Here is a 22,725-nt window from a genome sequence, read left to right as displayed (position 1 = left end):
AATCTTGAGCTATAAGTCAAATGTGATGAACAGAGCAACCAGATCAACATGACACTGAGTCAGAACTAGAGAACTATAAGGTGTGGTTTGGTATTTAAAGTATAGAAGCCACTTGATGACCCTATTTATATATCCCAATAAAATTTGTGTGATACTTCTTACTCTGTTGTAAATTCTGCCAAGTAAAAGACAAATTGATGAAACTTGAAAACAAGATTAGAAAACAAATAACTTTATTTTCACTCATTAGAACATTTTGTTCAGTAAGGCATCAGTTGTGGTGTAATGACAAATGTTATGAAAAGTAACAGAACCAATTCTTGTTAATCCATGAAAGCAATAAAATATCAGCTAATGTAAATCACATATTACAATATCACTAAGCTAATTTGAAGATCTAATAGTGCTTGGGGCCTTTAACAAAAAAATTGATTGCTAGAATTATAAATAACAACTACTGCTCCTAGCATAGTCATTGTAGGGTCACATCTCTGTGGCTTAATGTTCACAATTACACCTTATTCTATTTAAGATATTGATTCTAACTAATGGCAGTTAAACTTGAGTACGGAATGTTTTTATGTACAACACTTCTGCAATTAAGTAAGTAAGTAAAGTTCCCCTTTCAGACCTTGTGGTCTATAGGGCAGATGATGTAAAGGTCATCTGATTCTGTGGCCTACAGTTAACGAGGGTATCATGTAGCCAGTACAATGACCAACCGAATTTACTTTTCCTCAACTAATGCCAGGTACCCAATAGAGTTGGGTGGACTCAGAGGGCCCAAACTTTGCAATTAGTGATAGATAAATAGTTACATATCTACCAGGCAGTGGCCTCGAAGCACTTCATTATGGCTCTCAGATTTGGCAGCTACATGCAAAGCATTTAAGGGTGCTAGAAGGATTGAACCAAAGGAGTCTGGGTTCAATTATGGGCATAAAATGGCAAGAATACACTAAATATAAATACAGACTGCCACAATGAAACAAAGATGACCCAAAGAAAAACTGAAAGACCAGACAGACAGTTATAATAGAGCTCATGGTCTGTGTTGATACATAAACAAAAACTTCCAACTTCCTTAAACTTAAGACTGTCATAATAAACAGCAATAGAAATTATCTGATATGAATATTTACAAACACATTATACAAGTAGTTTAACATATAAGTTATTCAGAACAATCAAAACACCAACAAAAAAAAAAAAAAGGATTCAAGACAATACATGAAGATCAAATAGCTATTTCTAATAACTAATTTTTTATGTACAGTACATATTTACAATAGGACAGCTTATTTATGTATTAATACAGTTGTAGCTGTGTAAAATACAACCATGCCTAAATAGCCTACCTATAAATTCAACCTTGCGAGCTCCTACAAAAATGGTCATATTATTTTTCTTAATTTGTGTCAAAATAGCAGAAATATTTGAGCTTTATTTTTGTTCTTTCTAGAAAAAAGATAAATGTGGATGCTCTTTCTCTTTGCTCAATTTAGGAAACCTTGAGGCCTAGTTACATTACAGTTACAGAGATGACAAATTTATCCAAAAGTAGTAAATTTGATTTAAGGCCTCTAGTTCATAACTTCTGAAAATTTAAACTACTAGAGTGAAACACCTCTTGTTCATTTTATTACAAGTATTGACATCAAACATATTCCAATAAAGCATACTTTTAAGCAGAGGATATTCTATATATATATATATATTCATAAATATTAGATATAGAAGCACATGTAACAGACATTTTCAATTCCACAATTTTTATGAAAAACAAATGGCTAGTGAAATGAAAGACAATATCCATAAACATCTTTTTAAATTCCATTGAGGAACTTATTGACTAAAAGAGTGAAGTAGCTTGAACTTAAGAAAAATCTTAACAAAAATATCTCGACATATTTCTTTTACAGTCAAACTGTGTATAAACACAATTATTTGTCTAGAGTCAATGCCAATCTTGGGCTTCAAACTAAAATATATGTTTATTCAAATACTAGTAGGATTCAACCAATCATTGACATGCTTATAAGTACTGTATCTCTTGTACTGGTTTTTTAAGAAGAATGAAGTGGCTTTCATTTGAATTATAACCATTGATTGATATAATAAAAAAAAACTTTTACAAAAAATAGTGACTCTTTAAAAGGATGTTATTAGTTCATTCACTTTTTTTTACTTCTCCAAGATTGTTCATTTATTTCTGGCATTTTTGTTTCTTTTATTAGAGTTCTTCCTGAAAAAATGTAGCAGTAAAATAGAATCAAAAAAATACTTAACAAATGTTTAATGAAGATCTATGTACTTACTACTTTATCTATACTAATAGCTACTAAACTGTAACAAAGAAATACATTTTATACATTCCTTGCCCAGTTCACTTCAACACAGTGCTAGGAGTTCAAATCTAAAGTTGGATTTTATTCAATAATTAATTTGCTATGGAAACACAGAGAGTGTTTGATTCTGTTTTTGTGATCAGTGTCTTTATAATTGTCCATGTGATAGTAAATGTTAAAATTGTGACCCAGAGGGTGTTTATCTTTAAAATCTTTATTATTTTCTTAATGTTTTCCTCAAATAAGTATCCAAGTATGGTTTGTGTTAAATGCCTATGATTGTACTTTTAAGGGTGTATTAAGTTTATTTTTAATGTTCAGATTAACAAACCAGGCAGATATTGAAAATTAAAATATTACAGATGAGAGCATAGTACATTGACAATATTTTTTGTAATGCATAATAAGGACATTGTTTTAGGACATTGTTTTAGTAGTCTTAATCTTTGTTGTCCATTTTTTGGTGATATAATTGGGTGATATAATCTGTGTGTGTAGTGAAATATAAATATATAAAGTGTAAAGCATTACTATTCTGGGCATAATTACCTCTAACCGAGCCATTTTTTTCTGTAGATGACTTTCTCTCTCCAGGCTCACCAATAGCACCTCCTTGCATAGGCACAGCACTATGAAATTCTTGAAACGCCTCAGCAGCACCATTTTATTGCACTAAAAAAAAAAACAACAACAATAAAGTGTAAAATAATTGTGTTGATATGAAAACAAGAAGAATATGTTCTTACAAGTCAGTGGCAACAACTGCTTGGCTGCAAGGAGGCTTCAGTTCGAAACCCAACTAAGTTGTTTGCTGACTGCCTAAATCAGCACAGAAAACCTTAACCCATATACCCCTCCCACTACATTTCCACATAAAAAAAACCTTAGAGCAATGATCATGTTCTAAGCATGAAAAAGATACTATGCAAAAATGTTAAAAATATATAGAATGTATATAGTCTATATCCTTTCAGTAATTTTGAGTACGAGAACAAACACATTCAATGATCCTAACCCTTATCAATAGTGCTAACATGGCCAAATTCAAATTTAACTTTCCATCAGGACAATCAGTAACAAATGTGGTATGGACTGAGCAATGCAACTCATGTTTCCAAGCCTGTAACATACTTTTTACTTTTCCTGTTTTCTACATCAGGAATTCCACGTGTCTTTTAACCTCTTAACATGACGTGAACATTAAATCAGGCAATGTCAACAGAGACTGTGACAATCATGACCATCTAACGACAGTCCAGAGCACAAAGCACACAATCTGGCAGCCATCCAAGAAGCAACATAGACTCAACTGAAGGGAGTTGCCCACAACAGACACCCTTGAAGTGGTACTGTTAAAGCCCTATGCCCTTCTGGGAGTCAAAAGGAATAAGTCAAGTAAGTCAACATTGTGACCATCTAATGACAATTAGACAAGATAGACATCCCTGTGTTAAAATGAATCATTGGAAAAAAGTAATAGATTATTAATACCTTAAAAATAGTGTTTTAATTAGCATCATTGACTTGAAATTAATACAAGTTACAAAATGTCTTTAAATTCTATTCAATCTAATCTATTCAATCTATTGTTTTCATGAGCAGGAGTTTTTCTACTTATAAACGTGATGTTCAGCTGAATGGCAAAAGCTGCATGGCTAGCCATCAAGAGTGTGAAGTTTTTAATTGTGTGCATGTTCTAAATGTTTAATAATAATAATAATAATAATAATAATAATCTTTATTATCCGTAAGGAAATTTGTCTTACAATTTGTGCATTACACCAAACAAAAAACATTATAACTATAAGAAACCAAAGTGTACATTCACACCAGACTCACTCATAATTTACATGTGACAAAGTTTATACCAGATTGTTCTTATTTAATGATTTGATTGCCAGGGGAACAAAAGAGTGTTTGTGTCTGTTTGTCTTTGCTATCGGTGTCTTGTATCTCTTTTGTGATGGTAAAATCAATGAAGTTTGAAAAGATTCCACAGAACAGCACTAAAATGTAAGGAAAAAAATGGAAAAGACAGAAAGGATTGAGTCAAAGTAAATTTTGTTGAGTAGAGCCTAATGTTAAGGGTTGTTATACTATAAAAAGTTTCCTTCTCAACTGGGTGGGCATGGTGCATTTGTTAAGATTTAACGGTGTGTCATTGAATTTAAGCTGTGAGGGGATCAACATAATCAAAGGTGAGTCCCAAAATTCACCAGTTTCTTAAATGAGCAGATGGCATCGTAAAGAAAAAAAAATGGCTTAATATAGGAGAAGGGAGTGTCTTAGTAATCCCTAGTTGGCTTGATGAATCAATTGTAAAGTGAAGGGGGAAAACAATGCAAAATACAAAATATACTTACATTCCTGTCTTTTAAAACAGATGCATGTGTTTCCCTGGCAAGGTGAAGTTCCTCTTTTAATTTTGCTACTTCAAATAATAACTCAGCTACTTTTTTTCTGATTGAAAATAAAAGATGGATAGTTACAATAATTGCATGCAATATTTAAATGATATTGATCACAAGGTGGTGTAGCTGACATATTCAGTTACAAGTGTTCAAAGGAAATACAATGACCATTAAAAGAATGATAAATTAGAATTTCTTAAACCTTACAAGAATAACATATTAGTAAAAGGGTTAAGTAAACTTGACTCCTAAAAACAGATTACAATCTAAACAAGTAAAATTAAACATAATCAATGCTGAGTCCTTAAATTGGTGAAGAATCATTGCATTAATTAAGAAAAAGGCAGGGTTTGTAAAAATAAAAAGGCATAGGAATTTTTTTTTAATGTTACAGTTTCCTCAACAGTTACAACAGTTAGACAGTATCTTTGATACTTACATCTTTGCCAAAGATTGACCTCTCAAACTCTTCCTTCTTGCAGCTATAGGCTGATTCAATTTTCTTAATAACTTGAAAATTTGGCACTTCAGGAGCTTTCTGCTCACAAACTATTGAACACAAAAAAATTAGAATAATTTTATTCCAGAGAAGTCAAAATTATACAATTATTCTAGCTTGATCATTTGAATTTGGTAAAGACCAATGACCTTACAAACTACAGAGCTAAATAAATAAACACAGAAGAAGCTTTTTTTATTTCATTAAGTTGTTTTATTTTGCAGTTTTCTTGTTTCAAAGTATTAAATTTAAAAAAAAAGTCATGATACTAAAAAAGAATTGAAATAAAGTAGCAAAGCTAATAGGTTAGAGCCATTAATGCATTTGTTTATGTTTTTGTCATGTTCAATTTTTTCCTTGACAGAATTTCTCCATTTTGAGATGATCTCACATAGTTGTAGTGGGTCAAAGTTATCTATCTTGTTTAGTGATGCTCATTTAATAAGACTATACAACTATACAACTACAAGTGTCATAAGTTGTATTTTCTTTTGAACTTTTAAAGTTTTTAATTCATACAAGAAAAATAATGTGACTTCCCTTTCCTAGGTTTTCCAGATAGTTTTCCCCTCAAAAAAGCCTACTGCCTACAATGACAACTAGGTATGGATGGGCTACCTGGTCCTTTTGACTTTACTTATATAATTTACTTTTCATGAGCAAGCATAACAAATACCACATACATCTATTTACAAATCAAAGTAATAACCTTCTGACATTGTTAATGGCAAGGGACTATCATGAGAACCTGAGCTAGAAATTTCCTATTATCAGAATGCAATGTCAAACAACTAAGCAAATTTATTTCTGAAAGTTACAATAAAATATTTGTTAGTAATAGGGCAGTCTTACCTTCTGTGTGCTTCAACACAGCTTGTAAAACTTTGTTGTCTTTTTCAAATTTCTAGAAATCAAAATGAAAGTTTTTTTTAACCAATTATAATTTTTTAAATAAGGTTTATTGTACATCCACTCCCCTCATGAAAGAATTTTAAAAATGTGCCCTTCCATCTAGACCAGGGGTGGGCAAATTATGGCCAGCAGGCCACATGCAGCCCACCGGAGCATTTTATGCCGCCCGCTGACACCCAAAAACATTATATATGCCCACTTAATGTGTAAAAATATAATGATTTTAAAAATCTATTTAAATTATTGAAACTTCTGATTCTTATGACGAAGACGCTAAAGAAACATTTCTTTATATGCCATTCTAATAAGTTTAAAGTAAAGGAGGATTTTTGTAATTGGTAATATGTCGAAACATTTAGTCAAAGACACAAACTCAGGCCATTTTTTTTATTCAGTACTATAAAGAACTAGTTGAAAATGTTGGGTTGGCATGGAACAAGAAGGCGAGTTTAACAACATGGTGTCCGAGCTTTGACTGAGAAAAACACGCACAAAGCTTTCCAAATAAAAGAAAGAACAATATCCCAACCATAAACTCTTACCTCTACACTGGAAAGTTTGTGAAAAGCTGCATTGAATATTAGACATGGTATTGACCCAATTATCTCAGAGCTCAAAGTTATCATAGCTAGGGGTCTTGATCACAGGCAGTTCAGAGAACTACTTGGATATTTAGAAACATATCATTCCCATGTTCGGTACTACAGTGTTATCCGCTAGCTTAGCATGTTCAAGGTAATGAGAAAAACTTGAGATCTCAAGGAAGAAATTGTTTTGTTCCTGTGACTTTGTAACTAATATTTCTAAGGAAGAGTGAAAGATAGCCTTTATGTTTGCCATCAACACTATCCCAATTGGTCATTTGCACATGAAATGTATGTGCATGTTAAATATTTTCAAACAAAGTCATCCCATTTCTCCAGGCAAGCAAGTAAAGACAGGTTTTGACATTTGCTGAAATGTGAAACTATTTCTAGCAAAGGGGTTGAAAAGTAAAAGACATTCTTTGATTGTGGAATTTGAAAGCAAATTTTAAGAAGTCAAGAACTTAGAAACAGTTTTCAATATCATCAGTTCACCAATTAGCTGATTCAACTCTAGAGGACACACCTCCAAGCAAATAATGACCTGAAAGAGAAGTTCAAGTAAGTTCTTCCACAGGAGTTTTATGGGTCTTTTCTAGAAACTGTATTTCCAAACTTAAAAAACATTGCTGTTAAAGTTTCCCATTATTAGGGTCCACATACATCTTTGAAAATATGATTGAAAATAAACAAGTGTAAACAGTCAAGAGGATAACAACCAGTAAGCTAGTTCCACAGTTCAGGAACATTATGCACAAATGTAAACAGTTAAATACTTCATATTGACAACAACTATAATATTAATGTCTTCGATTCCGAAGATTAAGGATGATTACAGTGTTTCACATGACTTCACAAACCCAGTTGCAACCTGCATATTTTCCCGCATTTCCTACAGACAAAGCCATTGTGGTGAAATGTTATAATGTTGGAGAGATTATTATGAAGAGATTATTAGTAAAATTAATTTAATTTACAACTCTTGTTGTAGCTTTTCAATAGGGAGTGTAAAAAAATTAAAGTAAATGTATATTACAGTACATATGTGAATTAAAAGATAGTATACATAGTTAGTTATCATTTTTTTCTAAGTTGTAAGTACACATATATACACATGTGTATGTGCGGAACCACATCCCCAATTGTTTTTAAATGAGGCCCTGGATGAAAAAATGTTGCCCACTCCTGATCTAGACAAACATTGTTCCTTAAGGTACCCTTTCTTTCAAGTTAACTATTCAAAGCTTTAGAGGAAAATATTTTGTATTTGTTTTCATACTTATTTTTCTTGTTTTTTCTGTGTTTAAAAACTACTGACAGACTTTTTTTTTAGGATCATTCACTCAAGAAATTCACCTGAAGAGTCATGTTCACTCTTTGCAGTTCTTCTTCTTTGGCTGTCAGCTGAGATTCATGATTCTGAGGAATAGAAAATATTTTGTTGACTCCATTTGTAACTTAGTTTGCATATTTTCTATTTTTTAAACTTTGACTTCTGTATCAAACTTTATTCTACTGCAATGTTCTGAACTTCTGGCTAGTCAAGCTTTCATTGTGTTTATTTCCTCCTCCATCTTTTCTCTTAGTGACTGGTTCTAAAAATAAATCTGTCTGTATTTCCTGTTCAAACATCTCTGGGCTTATCACCTTCGATGAAGTCCAGTAGGGAATCGGCGCCGGAGGCGCCATTATCCCGTTGATGGTTAGAAAGGCTTTTATCCAACCACCAGGCCTGGACATGGGGCTCTTCACCCCTGTCCTGTCTGAGGGCACCCAACAGTAGGCGGCCATATCGGTTGACTGAATGGGAAAACCGGGCCGTGCCGTGTACACAGCGCACCGTCCCCGCTCTCATACCACTCGCTATAAGTGGTCGAGGACAGTACTAACTGCGGGGAGCTTGTCTCATATTCCTATTCTGTAACCGCCACAATTCCGTGCGGAAGTCGCCACTCCAGGCTCCTGGTACTGATGACGACCCCCTTTGTGGAACGGCGTGGCAGACTTTTTGGACTGGGTTGCAGGTTACTTGTTCCATCCCCACTCCGAGTGAGATAAAAAAAACAAAAGCTCACCCAGGGAGACCTGCTAGAAGGCCTGGTTCGCTACTCTTTCTTAGCTTGTCCAGATCCACCTCTGGATGTTTCCACCGAAGGGCCACGCTGAGGCGACGGGTAGCTGGAATATCCTCCGGGGGCTTATCACCAGGAGTTTCTCCTCAAGCTCTCGGGCCTTACTTTCCAATAGTTTGTTCTCTATGTCTGTTTTACTATCCCTTTGTCGTGACAGCGATTTCTCTTTAGAGATCAATTCATCCAGCTTATCTTTTAAAAGTTCTTCTTCAAGTTTCGGCTGGTCATTATTCTGTTGACCACATTTCTCTTGCTTCACTAGCTCCATGCTTTTCTTATCTTGACTGATTTCAAGCTTATCCATCGCACATTTTCTTATCTCATCTAAACCATTTGCAGTGTTCATGTCTGTCTGGATGTCAATGTCTCTTTTTTCAGTTGTTAAAGATAAATTACTTTCCTCCTCCTCTTCTCCTTCACTGATGCAGTCTACTGCTGGGGGCTTGGAGCAGCTGTGGTCCTTAAACTTAATAAAAAAAAATTAAGCATTATCAATAGATAATTTTAAAGAAAACTCTTGTATTTGTTACCTAAAAAATTGAAAACAATGCAACATCTTTTAAGTTTGAGAGAGTGGTGTGAGACAATCATCACTTGAAATCATCTTTCTTTACATCTTTATCACGTGGACTTTAACCATTTTAACGTTTAAATAGAAAAGTTTACAAAGTGGGATTCTTTTAATAGGTAACGTAAATGGTGTTTGAAGCTTAAATGTTAACCAAATAAAAAAGTGTTGTCAGTAAAGTTCCCCTTAGTGAAATATAGGATTATCTGTTTCTGTGGCCCACAGTTAACAAGAGTGTCACAAGGCCTGCATGATGACTAACAGCCTTTATTTTCCCCCACTTAATGTCAGGTACCAATTAAGGCGCCCAAAGATCCTGAAATGAAAAATTCCAGTCTTCACCAAGAGTTGAACCCGGGACCCCCGGCTTGGAGGGCCAGCATTTACCAGGCCTCCTAAAACAAATGAAACATGACATATAACATAAGCACAATAATTGCTGACAGAAAAAAGTGAACAAAATCTGGTGAAACAAAGATAGGCTCTGACATTACCCTGAATACACAGAATATAAGTAACTTTAGCAAAAACATAAAATTCAGCTAGAATCCATTTTGACATTAGTTTTCTATCATAGACTATTTCATGAGCAATTATCAGAAATTAATATTATAACTTTCTACTACTCCTAAAGAAAATGAAGAATTACTTTGAGCCAAGTGCTGTCAGTGTTGGTAGCTTTCTGTCTCTCTGATCCTGCCAGATGAATTAGATTTATCTGTGATATATTGCTTTTTTGGAAACCACCTACTTCCTCCTAGTAGATAAACACAGACAAAATAAATGTCTATTTGTACATTAAGTGTACATGTTTTAATTAACATTAACATTTAATTGAAATAAAAACTATACCTTTGACTCTATTTTAGCTGTAAAAATAGCCTGAGAGTGCGAACCCTCTCTGTTCATGGAAGTAGGAGCTACTCTACGATTCAACCAGCCCTTGATTATTAACTGAAGACAACAAAGTATGTTCCATTCCCTTAAAACTCAATTCAGGCATATTATTATCAAGAAAAATCTTACAAAAAACACAAATGTGTAAAACTAGAATTAACTCAAGGATGGCTTGAATACCTGATAAGCATCTCTTGGGTTGCAGATAACTTGCTCAATGAGTCCATCTACAAAGACACCTTTGTTCATATTCTCACGTAAGCGAATACCTTGTGAATCCAAAGATCAAAGATTTGCTCTTCATAGATTTCTAAAAAGGAGCAGCGACACAAAACTGTTTTTTCCTGCCATGCTGTGAAGAGAATTAAAAAAAATGTTATGATTCGTGTTTTAAACAAAAGTGGGGCAGAAAAAAAAAGGAAACATTTAAATCTAATGGTTTCACTACACCAGTTAAACCTTATACAAACAATTGTATACAATAAAAGAAAGTTACATCTTGTTGGTGAGCTATTACACTAAAGAGATACTCCAAACTTCTGGGAATCACACCACGAAGCTGAGAGCTTTCCAAGTTCTCAGAGGGACCTTTAATAAAAAAAAAAAAAGATTTAAAATAAATTTCTCTGTTAAATGTTTTTCTTAAACATTGGCAATAATGCAATTTTTACTAGATCAATATATTCAAATATAGATATTTATAACTACAATTAAAATATAACTAATATTTTGTCCTTTGAAAAAAAGCTTTCCCTTTTGTATGCATGTCATGTCTCCCTACTTGAGAAATGCTGGCCAAAGAACTCATAAAATCTAATTCCCCTTTAAGACCTTGTGGTCTATAGGGCAGATGATGTAAAGGTCATCTGATTCTGTGGCCTATAGTTACTTAATGTGTCATGTGGCCAGCACAATGACCAATCACATTTACTTTTCCCAACTAATGTTGGGTACCCATTAGAGCTGGGTGGATGCCTGAAGATCCCAAAATTAAAAATCCCAGTCTTCACCAGGATTTGAACACTTGTTTGGAAGCCAAGCACTTTACCGCTCAGCCACCGCGCCTCCTTCAGAAAATCTATTTAATTTAAGGTCATTTTTAAAATTAATATTCGTTGTAACAAAAAAATAATACAATATCATAAATGCCAAGATTTATATTTTTAATGATGAAAGAACACTTACCAAACATAGTAAAACTTTTTCCTGAGCCAGTCTGGCCACTAAGAAAGTGCAAAAGAAATAAAATGTTAACAACAGAGAGAGTGAAATGTAAGTGTACAGTGTACAAACCTCTATCACTGCCCCTGACAGAGTCTTTGTATAAAAAAAAAAATACTGTTACAAGTTAAAAACAAATCTGAAACAAAGGTGAGCTTTAAAATTATTGAAGACCATTTAATTGCCACACTCAAAACTCAATGTTAGCAAGCAATTGCATGACCATGCAAAAACAAGCTTTATCTAAACAGTATCAATTTCCTCCCCTTAAAACAGCTATCTACTTTCTTTCAACTTAGAACAGGGACACAAAGCTTGACATTTTCACCATAACAGAATAAACCAGACCCACCAACCCCTCCACAAACATTGCGCCCAGCCTCTTGAAACTGTCAATCATATCTTCTTTGAATGCTCCAATCTAATTCACCTTAGGCAGACAATATTACAACAACCTATCATAACCAACACTCAGTATGGCAGTGTGGAACAGCTAAAAAAAAACATTCTAATTTTTTCTTGGAACAGATCGCAAAGGAGCTTACAGCTCAGCAACAAAAAGCTGGCTAGAAGAAGAAGGAAAGCTTCAATTCTTCAAAACTAAACCTATTCTATTTGTCTACTGTAAATCATATCTCTTGTGTATATATAAATATACACATTTTCATCTCAAATCATACATGATTTTTTCCTGCTTGCAACACTGAATTATATAGATAGACTTATTAAGACAGCGGCAGAAATTTTGATAGAATTTCTTGCAATTAAAAATTTAATAGAGTGAACATTTGTTTTTAATTGTATAAACTAAGTTGCTCTACTACTGTCTGGACCAAGCATTCACACAATTTAAATTTTTCACATTAGAAAGGAGTATTAAAGGAAAAGTAGTTTGTAGCATCAAAAACTTGGATAAAACATTCTAATTCATTTCTTTTTTTTTTTTTTTAAAGGTTAAAGGTTAAGAATAAAATTTCATTCTTTACTGTGACCAACCTGTGTGGTGTCAGCATCTGCTACATTGTCATATCTGAAAATTGTGGGCTCTGGCTTTGTGTGAAGAATAATGGCATTGTCTGCAGTGTTAACATCCAGAACTCATGGTGCAAAGTCTTTTTCACTTGGATCAGGAGGGCAAACTCTTAGCAATATTTGAATTGAATCTCTTTGTAAAAATGTAGACAAAGAAAGCAGGTTTACAAATACTGAAACTTAATATATTTCATAAGCTATTAAGCTAAAAAGGGCAAGTGACTTAGTGACAAAGCACTTAGCTTCTAAACAGAGGGATCTTAGGTTCCAATCTGATTGATTTTGAATTTCAGGGATTTAAGGATGCACCTGAGTTCACTCATCTCTAATGGTTACCTGAAATTTTTTGGGGAAAGTAAAGGCAGTGGGCCATTGTGCTAGCAGCATGACACCCTAATCAGCCATAGAAACAAATGACATGTACATCATCTGTTCCATGTATTGCAAGGTCTGAAACTAGGTACTATTGAAATGCTTAAAAAATAAATTAAAAATAAAACATGACTCTTCAACACTAAATGACTAGCACTGCAACCATGCATGTGTTGAGTTACTATTGATCTTAATGTTAAAATTGTAAAAACAAAAATGGTTTGAAAAAAAAAAAGCTTAAACGAAGTGTAATTGTATCAATTAGTTTGGATCAGTCATGTAATCAAATTTCTAATAGATTATAATAAATTATAATAAGAAATTATAGTAATATTGAACAACAATAATAAATCTGTACGTTTAATAATAATTTTATCAATGATTTTTTTTAGATATTTCATGCTTTTAGCTTTCTCAGTATGCTATGACACTTATCTGGACCAGGGTGGATGTTACTGTAATTGATTTTTAAAGGCATTTAAAAAAAAAGGGAATGACCTGAATTCAAACTAGTATCCAGGCTCATGTCTCCTTGGGCTGAGGTGCTAACCAGTCTGCTAGTGAGGCACTTATAACTGGAAGATTGTATGTTTGTTTCCATTTAGAGGGGCAACCTATAAAGGGGACATTCAATTTATACCACCACTTCAGTCAAGTAACAGAACAATTTCTTTCCCTCATTCAAGATATGAAACAAAATTATAAATTACCAATAGTTATTTTACTAAATTTGTTAAATTATTTTATTGATTGTTGTATTATCAGGTAAAAGAAATAATTGTGAAAAGTTTCGGCTTAATCCGAGATTGGGTGTCAGACATAACATACAGGCAGATAGAGAGTTGATATAAGCTTTGTAAAAAGGTTCAACACCTAATGTATCTGGCATAAGCATCACTTATGTTGTAAGAAATTAAAAAGTTAAATACGTAAATAAAGGAAAACAAAGATGATCAATTATGCTTAATGTTTTGTTATAAATTACAGGGTGATTTTTTAAATTACCGGTACATTAAAAATAATTTACAATTATGAAAAACAGTATGAAATATTATGCTTTAAAGAAAATAATTAAATAAAATAAAAATGCTTAACCTGATTGATGGATCCATATATATTGCAGCTGTAAATTTAAAAAAATACATTGTTAATGTGTTGTTCTATCCAAAAACAAAAAATGTGTTCTATAAACATTGAAGTATAATTAAATACATAAATATTTAAAACAAAGCCTAATCATTTTTATGTAACAGTACATCAGAGCTATTAGTATTCAGAGAAAAAAAGAAAAACAAAGATTATATTAAGCATCTATAGCTGTATCAATAAATTTGGATCAGTCATGTAATTAAATTTTCAAATAGATCTACACCAGCATTTCCTAAACTTTTAACATATGCATACCTAGCCCCCCCCCTAACTGAGATGACAGATCATCTGTTCCTGGTTGTTAATTTTAATCTGAGACACTGTGCCACATCTGTTCCTATTTTTTCAATTTAATGCTGAAAAAGTAACGTTATATAAATTTTAATTTTGAAAAGGCAAGATATATTTCAGAACTTTTTCTTTTAAAACCGGATACACATTTGTAGCCTTTGAAAAAGTCAATTAGGAAATCAGAGTGCTTGTAATGCTCTCCATTATTCATTTGACTGTTAGAAAGTATTTCTCTTAAGGCCAGATATGGATCAAAATCTCTTCAACCCAAGTCTTGTCTCAAGGTTCCACAAAGGCAGCAACCATTTTTAGATTGGGTTGTGCCACATACATAGTGCCCAGACTCCAGTCATGAGCCCACTTACTACAAGGGGGCAAAGGCTGTGCTAACCACAGGTTATTTCTTCATATACCTATTTTGTAACTACAAAAGCTGTGTAAGTACCTCTATTCTGTGTCCTTAATTTGAAAAATGAAGTGTCGGACTTGCTGGGTTGTCAGGTCTCTCTTTCTGTTGGTGATATGAAATGATTATTTTATTATTGTAGACAAACAATATTAATTTTAATAAGACTCTAATCTCATACACTAACTGTAACTAAATCTACTAAATCTCTAGGATCTAGGATATTCTATATTATAACAATATTAATTATAAAATGGTACTATAAATGTAGACCACTTCACATATCTAGGTAGTATTGTGTCAAATAACACCTCACTTTCAAGGGAAGTTGATAACCGTCTGGCCAGGGCCAGTAGCGCTTTTGGATGCCTTCAGGCAAGAGTTTGACGGAACAAATTGCTCCGCCTGCCTACAAATATCAATGTCTACCAGGCGGTGGTTCACTCCACCCTTCTGTATGACTCTGAGACATGGGCACTATACAGAAAACAACTAAGACTTCTTGAGCGCTTTCACCAAAGATGCTTGTGCTCCATCATGGACATACAGTGTTAAGACTGCACTACAAACAGTGATGTCCTTGCAAACGCCAGTATAGACAGTATAGAGGGGCTTCTTATGGTCTGACAGTTACGCTGGGCAGAGCACGTATCCCGTATGGGAGACGAACGTATGAAAAAGGCAGTCTTTTTTAATGAAGTAAAAGGTGGTCAACGTAACAGAGGTGCTCCATGAAAACGCTTCAAACACCAGCTTAAGTGTCAACTTTCCTTAGCTGACATAGAAGAGAGCACCTGGTTGCAGGCAGCCTCAGAACGAGACAGCTAGAGGTCACTCACGAAGGCCACGGGATACACATTTGAGACAAAAATAAAATCCGCTGCCAAGGACAAATGCAGATGGCAAAAAAAAAATCTAAATCGACCACCGGCGGACAATGGTTATGCTTGCCCTGGATGTGGCAAAATATGTAGGTCACAGCTGGGGTTGCACAGTCATGGGAAATACAAGCATTCCTCTCTAATCTTGGGACTCAAAGACAAGCCTTATAATGTATAATAAACTACTACTACTAACTACTTTTAACTAGATCTAGATCTAGATCAAGTCAATCTATCTAGTTAGTTCTAGTAGTAGATATACTTAGATCTATAGGATACCATTACTATATATATAGGGGCTATACTAGTATATTATACTTAATATAGTCTAGGCAACTAGGCCTATGTCCTATGTGAATATTATTATCATATTTGTTGGTAATACTTTAGATCAGCGCTCAGAATAAAATGTATCCAAAATTTAATTTATATCACAATAGTGGTTTTAAAAAAAATTCATTTTGTTATAAAAAGTTACTTTTATTTTTTTACTTTAAATCAATAAAGTGCCTTAGCGACTTGTGGTCTGTGCGCTGCTGTATGTTCAAAAACACTCAAAAGTGGCCGAGTTTTTTTTTTTTTGAAGTGTTAGGGAACGAAACAATTACTTAAGTTTATATTTTTACCACAGACATAAAGGCATATAGACTATGTCTGTGCTTTTTTTTTTTTTTACCTGCAAAGTTTCTAAGGACAATATCAAAGTAACAGAACAATATTTGTTATGGGAGATTGCATACAATCAATTTAGGCCTATTTCGAAAATAAAATTTGTAAGAAAGAAAATGCTTGATGACTGCTTGGTGGTTTGGCTTCCTAACCGATGAGTCTCGGGTTCGAATCTCGGTGAAGAGTGGGTTAGGAATTTCTGGATTTTTAGGGTGCTCCTGAGTCCATCCAGCTCTAATGGTACCTGACATAAGTTAGCGAACTTAAAAGCGGTTGGTCGTTGTGCTAGCCACATGACATTCTAGTTAAGCGTCGTCAACTGCCTTATGGATTGCAAGGTCTAAAATAGGTGCTCTACTCTATATCTCTGTCTGTCTGTTAGGGGTGGACTGGGTATCAAAATCGGCCCAGGCATTTCAATACCATCCGGCCCATAAATTGTATATTATATGATGGACACGCAGATCTAGGTCTACCTGACGTCATAATCATTATGTTAAATTTGATAATGTATCGAAAGCTGTACACATGCTTACAGTGAACACTGTGTCCTTTTTAAGGAATAAAGTCTTTATATTGCTTTTTAATCGCAAAGTGTATAGGCCCTAAAAGGATGAAGCTCTATGGATTTAGGCTATTACATTATTTCGGAAAATTTGTTAGATTAAATTAATAGGCCTTAGTAGAGTATATTTAAAAAAAAAAAACAACTACTTGACTTCGCTCAGGGGCCACTTCCCCTGAAAAAAAGAATATTATAAAACATTTAACAATTTAATAGTGGCATCCATGCGGCCCTTATCTTATAAAATACAGACGTGATTTTAAAAAAAGAAGATGCTTACTCTAGTCCTACCGTCTACCGGCCCATTTGGATACCGGCCCACCGGGCATTTGCACGAATGTCCATATAGCCAGTCCGCCCCTGTTGTCTATCTATCTATCTATCTATCTATCTATCTATCTATCTATCTATCTATCTATCTATCTATCTATCTATCTATCTATCTATCTATCTATCTATCAACACGTAACCTGACATTAGTTAGGGAAAGTAAAAGTGGTTGGTCGGTGTGCTGGCCACATGACACTTTCGTTAACAGTAGGCCATAGCAACAGATGATCTTTACACTATCTGCCTTATAGATTGCAAGGTCAAAAAGGGGTGCTTACTTTATTTATGGCTGTCTGGTGACGTGGTAAGAGCGCTGGGCTATTGTCTCATTGGTACCGGGTTCAAACCCTGCCCTTTGCTTTACACAAGTAGTTCTGGCGAAGGTTTCTAGGATGTATTCATCTTCTATTCTGATGGAACATCCGAAACATATGAAAGGAAATTAAAACAAGTTAATACTCAAAGCCGACCATTGACTAAGAAAACTATTTTTAGAAAGATAAACTGCTCTAAATGACCTGAACTACTCTCCAGGAGTTCAATAGAGAACTCGGCCAGTGCTATGTGTACAACATTTCTATCCCATGGTCTCACTTGACTTGGTAGACAGGCCTGAGGGCATGCATGTTGATTTCCACGACATGTCTTTTTCATGATCTTTCTTTCTTTCTTTCTATCTATCTATCTATCTATCTATCTATCTATCTATCTATCTATCTATCTATCTATCTATCTATCTATCTATCTATCTATCTATTTATCTATTTATCTATCTATCTAATCTATCTATCTATCCGTACTTCCGTCTGCTTGTAGGCCAGTATAGTTCTATAAGCTCTCTCTCTCTCTCTCTCTCAGCAAGAGCTTTTCATGGGATATCAAATGTGGACATTTGGTTGTCAGGTTTTGTGTTATGCGCTCTGTTGTCTCACTCGTGCATAGTTTGAACCTCGCCCGCCACCCCACCAACGCCGTAGGATGTAATACACTTCATATTGAACATAAAGAACATCCGAAACTTGTAAAACATACACCTCTATACATTATATGTGTTTTGAAAGTCATTTACTGTCAGTTGTTACTGTCTATGCAAGATAGTTGATCCAGCACAGACAATTTAACGATTTCTTTAAAAAAAAAATAGGCCTACTCGCTGAAGGCTTGGTTTTTGAATTTCGGGATTTTTTAGGACACCTATTGTTCTGTTGTCACAAATTTATAATAAATTACTGTAGACGTTACTAATTAATAATGATAATAACGAGACTGTCTTTATCAAGGTAGACATATATAACTAACTTTTATTTCCGTCCGATTCTTTGCTTTCGCATAAAACATAAACAACAAACAATGACGTAATATCTTCTAATATTAGCACACCTATGAGCCCATCCAACTATAATAGGTACCTGACATTTGCTGGGATAAATTAAGGCTGTTGATCGTTTGTCAGCCACATGACACCCTCATTCGTTAACCGTTTGTCAAAGAAAAATAATCTCTATATCATCTGCCATGTAGACCGCAAAGTCTAAAAGTGGGTAGTTAATCGAGTCCAATCGTTATAGAAGACCTCAACCTTGACCTGCTTCGTCACAACCTTTGGCCCAGTTTAGACCAATAGATCGTCTCTGTTTTTGCCTTGGATAAAATCTCTTTCAATGACAAGCACGTTCATTCTTTGATGTTGCCTTCTTCTTTCTCCATCTGTTTCTTCTTTTTTTTTTACCTGGTACTTTTCTCTGAAGGAAGGCATTTACAAGCCCTGAGGATATTGTGATATGGCCATAGAGTTTTAGTTTGCGTTTTATTGAAAGTAGTTAGCAGGTCATCGTGGGGTCCATTCGCAGTGCTAATCCTGTCTCTAATCTCTTCATTTGTGATGAGGTCATATGTGATACCTAGGATCTTTTAGTAGCATCTCAATTTCATTGCTAGGATCCTTCCCTCTAGCTCTGCATTCAGAGTCCACCCAACTCTAAGGACCTTAGTTGAGGGAAGTAGAGGCTGGTCGTTGTGCTGGCCACATGACACTCTTGTAAACCGTTGGATAAAGATATAGATGACCTGAACATAATCTGCCCTATAAACCGCATGGTCTGAAAGGGTAACTACTTTTTACTTTTTAGTAGTATGGCTGGTTAACTAAGTTATTATAGCGTCATGCTACAGCGTGTGGGTTCGATCCTCGTACTGCCTAATTATTTTTCTCTTTAGAATGAAAGAAAAGAAGAAAAAAAGAAAAATTAAAAATGCATGACATAATTTATAAAATTTCTGAATTTTTTTTTTATTTAAACAATAATTATTAACAGTTACTTTACAGTGTGTCATCTAGACATCAATAGTAACATGATTTGAAACAAAATTATTCTAAAATTGAGACTCTCTTAATTAAACATGTTGATCTTCAAACGATGGAGATTAGTTAAACAATGTAAATAGACAGGGTAAACAATCCACGAATTATGGATTGATCCTAGTATCCTCCCTTTGCTTCTACAATCCTTTGGGGGGAAAAAATCATAGATATATGTATATTACATTTCTTTTTCTTATTAAAAAAAATAAACATTGCATTACTACAAGAATAAATTATTTTTTTTTTGGAACAATTTAATAATGTGATTTGTTTCGTCGCTAAGCACAAGTGCTATGAAGCAGTCAATTAAAATAAAAACTTCAATATACACATGATCAAGATTAAGATAAATAAAAAGTAATCTCTCTCTATATATATTCTTCTTCTTCCCTCAACAGTTTAAGAGTAAAGGAGAGATCACTCTCTTATTTCTGCGGATATTTCACGAGAAAACAAGAGGGGTGGGGTGGGGGGGGGGAGAACACGTTGTCACAAAATAGCAGAGCCGGACCGTTGAAATATCACTTTTTTTAAATTTTATTTCTACCTCACGTTAAAAAAAAATGGGGGGGGGGGGGGGAGTAATCTACACTGTAGTAACTATCGAGGCGACACGGAGCACGCTCAAGAGTTTGGACACTATGGAAAGATCACTCTTTTATATTTGCAAGTCGGACGGAGGGAGTTATACTAGAGTCAAAAAAAAAAAGAGAGAGGGGTGGGGTGAAGTACTATTCATCCGTCTCTAAATAGCAGAACCGGACTTAACCATTGTAGAGCCCTATGAGAAACGGATTTCGCGGGGCCAAGTTTGGGTAGGGATACTGATAATAATTTAAGTGAAAATTAAGAGTTTGTATTAGAAAATAAATTCGTCTTTGCATTTTATTCATTCTTTACTACGTACAGAATTACTTTACGAGCCTTGCGTGTAGCGAAGTCATATACAGTCTATCATAAAAATTCTATTTCCTACATAGATCACGCTCAATAGCAAGAATTACCAAATGTTTCAACCTATCTACGAGAATTGTTGATCTCAAGTAATTCTTCATTAGTTTGAGGCGCGAGAAGCTTCTTTCACTAGATTCCACAATTGTGGGTATTGCATAATGCCGTTTTTATTTTAGGATTGGCGTTTTCCATATTGAATGACACACCAAAATGACAATTTTCGTCTATATATTACATGAGATTTGTATAAGTTTTCAAAAGATTTTAATAATTTCATGATATTTCCAGGACTTTTTCGTATATTTTGCAATTTCAGAATATTTCCAGGACATCCTGTTAAATCGACAGGAGGCCGCGAGAAATCTGTTATAAGTTATAAAATGGTTTAATTGAATAATTTATACACCTAAAATTAGCGCGGGTCCTATAAAAGTGCGGGTCCCGCTGTGGTCGCATAGGATGGCCTAAGTGGCCTAAGCTAGGCCCTGCAAAATAGCGGCGTATGCTACGCCGCCGGTCGACTAGTAATAATGAAATCGGTAATTTAAATTATAATTACAACAGAAATAATGAACAACAATACCGCAACTATCAGATCACACGATTCACAAACAGTGAAATAATCATCTAGAACCCAATTACATTCTAAGCCATAGACATAGCAACACACAATATGAGAATAATGATGTCAATAATTTAATAAACTTATATATTAAAATAACAATATAAAATTCTATAGTAGGATTTAGCTTCTGAAAAAGGCAGAATTAACTTTATGAATACGTTTTTTTTTATTATTTTTTTTTTTTTTTTTACAGATTTAGAATTTAACAGTTCAGCTAATTTTTCAACATTGGGCCTGGAATAATATTTTATTTTTACCAACCTTAGTCTGTGTTGTTTAAAATGCTCACACACCAGCAGGTAATGAAAAGAATCACATCACCTATTTTTGGTGTACAAAATGGACACATTCTATCTTTAGTCATATTGCAACGGCCTGGTTCTATTGGAAGATGGTATTACTACTTCTAATCTTTAAAATAAGTAATTAAAACATGGTAATTTATTTCAAAAAGGTGGGCAGTCTTCAGAGACGGCGTTAGCATTGGACGGGGCCTGTGCGAGTGTCATTAGGGGCACGAATATTTGTAGGATGGGCTGAAGATGTTGAAAGATTCTCTTTGTGGCGGGGCTCCAATCTGTTTCTTCTCTTTTTCTCTCGATCTTTCTCTTTCTATCTCTTTCTCTCTCTTTCTTTAAAATAATGATTAGCCTAACATAGCACTTAAGAACACTACACGTTGGATACATCATACTCTTTCATAACACACTCTCTAAAACACAGGTTACACACAACACAGTATGAACTTTCTTAACCATGGGGACTAACTCTTCATACAAACACATACACATAAATACAATGTCAACATGTCTATCTTTTTATCTCTTTCTCTCTCTGTCTCTCTCCCTCTCGTCGAGTGTCATCGGGGCTCCAATCTCTCTCTTTCTCTCTCTCATTTTTTCTCTGTTTTCCTCTCTATATTTTTCTCTTTCCCTCTCATGTTAGCTTAACTAATAATAATAATAATAATAAGGCTTGTCTTGGAGTCCGAACATTAATGAGGAATACAACATTTCTCGTGGCTATGCAGTCCCAGCCGTGACCTACATATTTTACTACACCCAGGGCAAGCATAACCATTGTCCGCCGGTGGTCGATGAAGATTTTCTATACCTGCGACGCTAACCGTGACCTCCGTGTCGAAGGTGCCGCGCTAACACTAGACGCTGGGTACATCAAACCCTTTAATAACACACTCTTACATAACACACGTAACAATAGGAGCTTTCTTACCAAGGGGAATAACTCTACATACAAACACATACACATAAACTCAATGTCAATATCTCTATATTTTTCTTTCTCTCTTTTGTGTTTCTCTTCCTCTCTCTCTCGTCGTTTGGCATGCTTTGATTCTAGTATCCTCCCTTTGTTTCTACAAAACTGTATTTAAAAACAAATGAAGATAGCATTAGGGGCACGAATATTTGTACAATGGGCCGAAGGTGACGAAAGATTCTCTTTGTGGCGGGGCTCTTAAGGGGATTCGAAAATGAACTCGGTGTCATTGAACCAGC

The 22,725-nt window shown here is 34.5% G+C and overlaps 1 protein-coding gene across 2 annotated transcripts; it reads right to left on the bottom strand.

Annotated features, from left to right (window-relative positions):
• Positions 1 to 216: 216 nt before the first annotated feature.
• LOC106059044 (kinesin-like protein KIF15) lies at positions 217 to 17,633 on the bottom strand. Of its 2 annotated transcripts, XM_056017797.1 has the most exons (15): positions 17,546 to 17,633; positions 14,862 to 14,927; positions 14,072 to 14,099; positions 12,569 to 12,737; positions 11,537 to 11,574; positions 10,848 to 10,939; positions 10,532 to 10,703; positions 10,307 to 10,408; positions 10,104 to 10,211; positions 8,111 to 8,173; positions 6,111 to 6,162; positions 5,199 to 5,308; positions 4,712 to 4,808; positions 2,898 to 3,020; positions 217 to 2,245 (listed from the first exon to the last, which is right to left on the bottom strand). In XM_056017797.1, the coding sequence occupies exons 7-13, from the start codon at positions 10,598 to 10,600 to the stop codon at positions 4,794 to 4,796; spliced, it is 519 nt and encodes a 172-aa protein (XP_055873772.1). In that variant the 5' UTR covers positions 10,601 to 10,703; positions 10,848 to 10,939; positions 11,537 to 11,574; positions 12,569 to 12,737; positions 14,072 to 14,099; positions 14,862 to 14,927; positions 17,546 to 17,633; the 3' UTR covers positions 217 to 2,245; positions 2,898 to 3,020; positions 4,712 to 4,793. The 2 variants fall into 2 exon arrangements, with proteins under 2 accessions (XP_055873772.1, XP_055873771.1); XM_056017796.1 differs by lacking the exon at positions 17,546 to 17,633 and having other exon boundaries at positions 14,862 to 15,439.
• Between the last annotated feature and the right edge of the window lie 5,092 nt (positions 17,634 to 22,725).

The sequence above is a fragment of the Biomphalaria glabrata genome, chromosome 18 (genome assembly GCF_947242115.1).
Source record: "Biomphalaria glabrata chromosome 18, xgBioGlab47.1, whole genome shotgun sequence".
Classification (NCBI taxonomy): Eukaryota; Metazoa; Mollusca; class Gastropoda; family Planorbidae; genus Biomphalaria; species Biomphalaria glabrata.
This window is presented reverse-complemented; position numbering and strand designations above follow the sequence as displayed.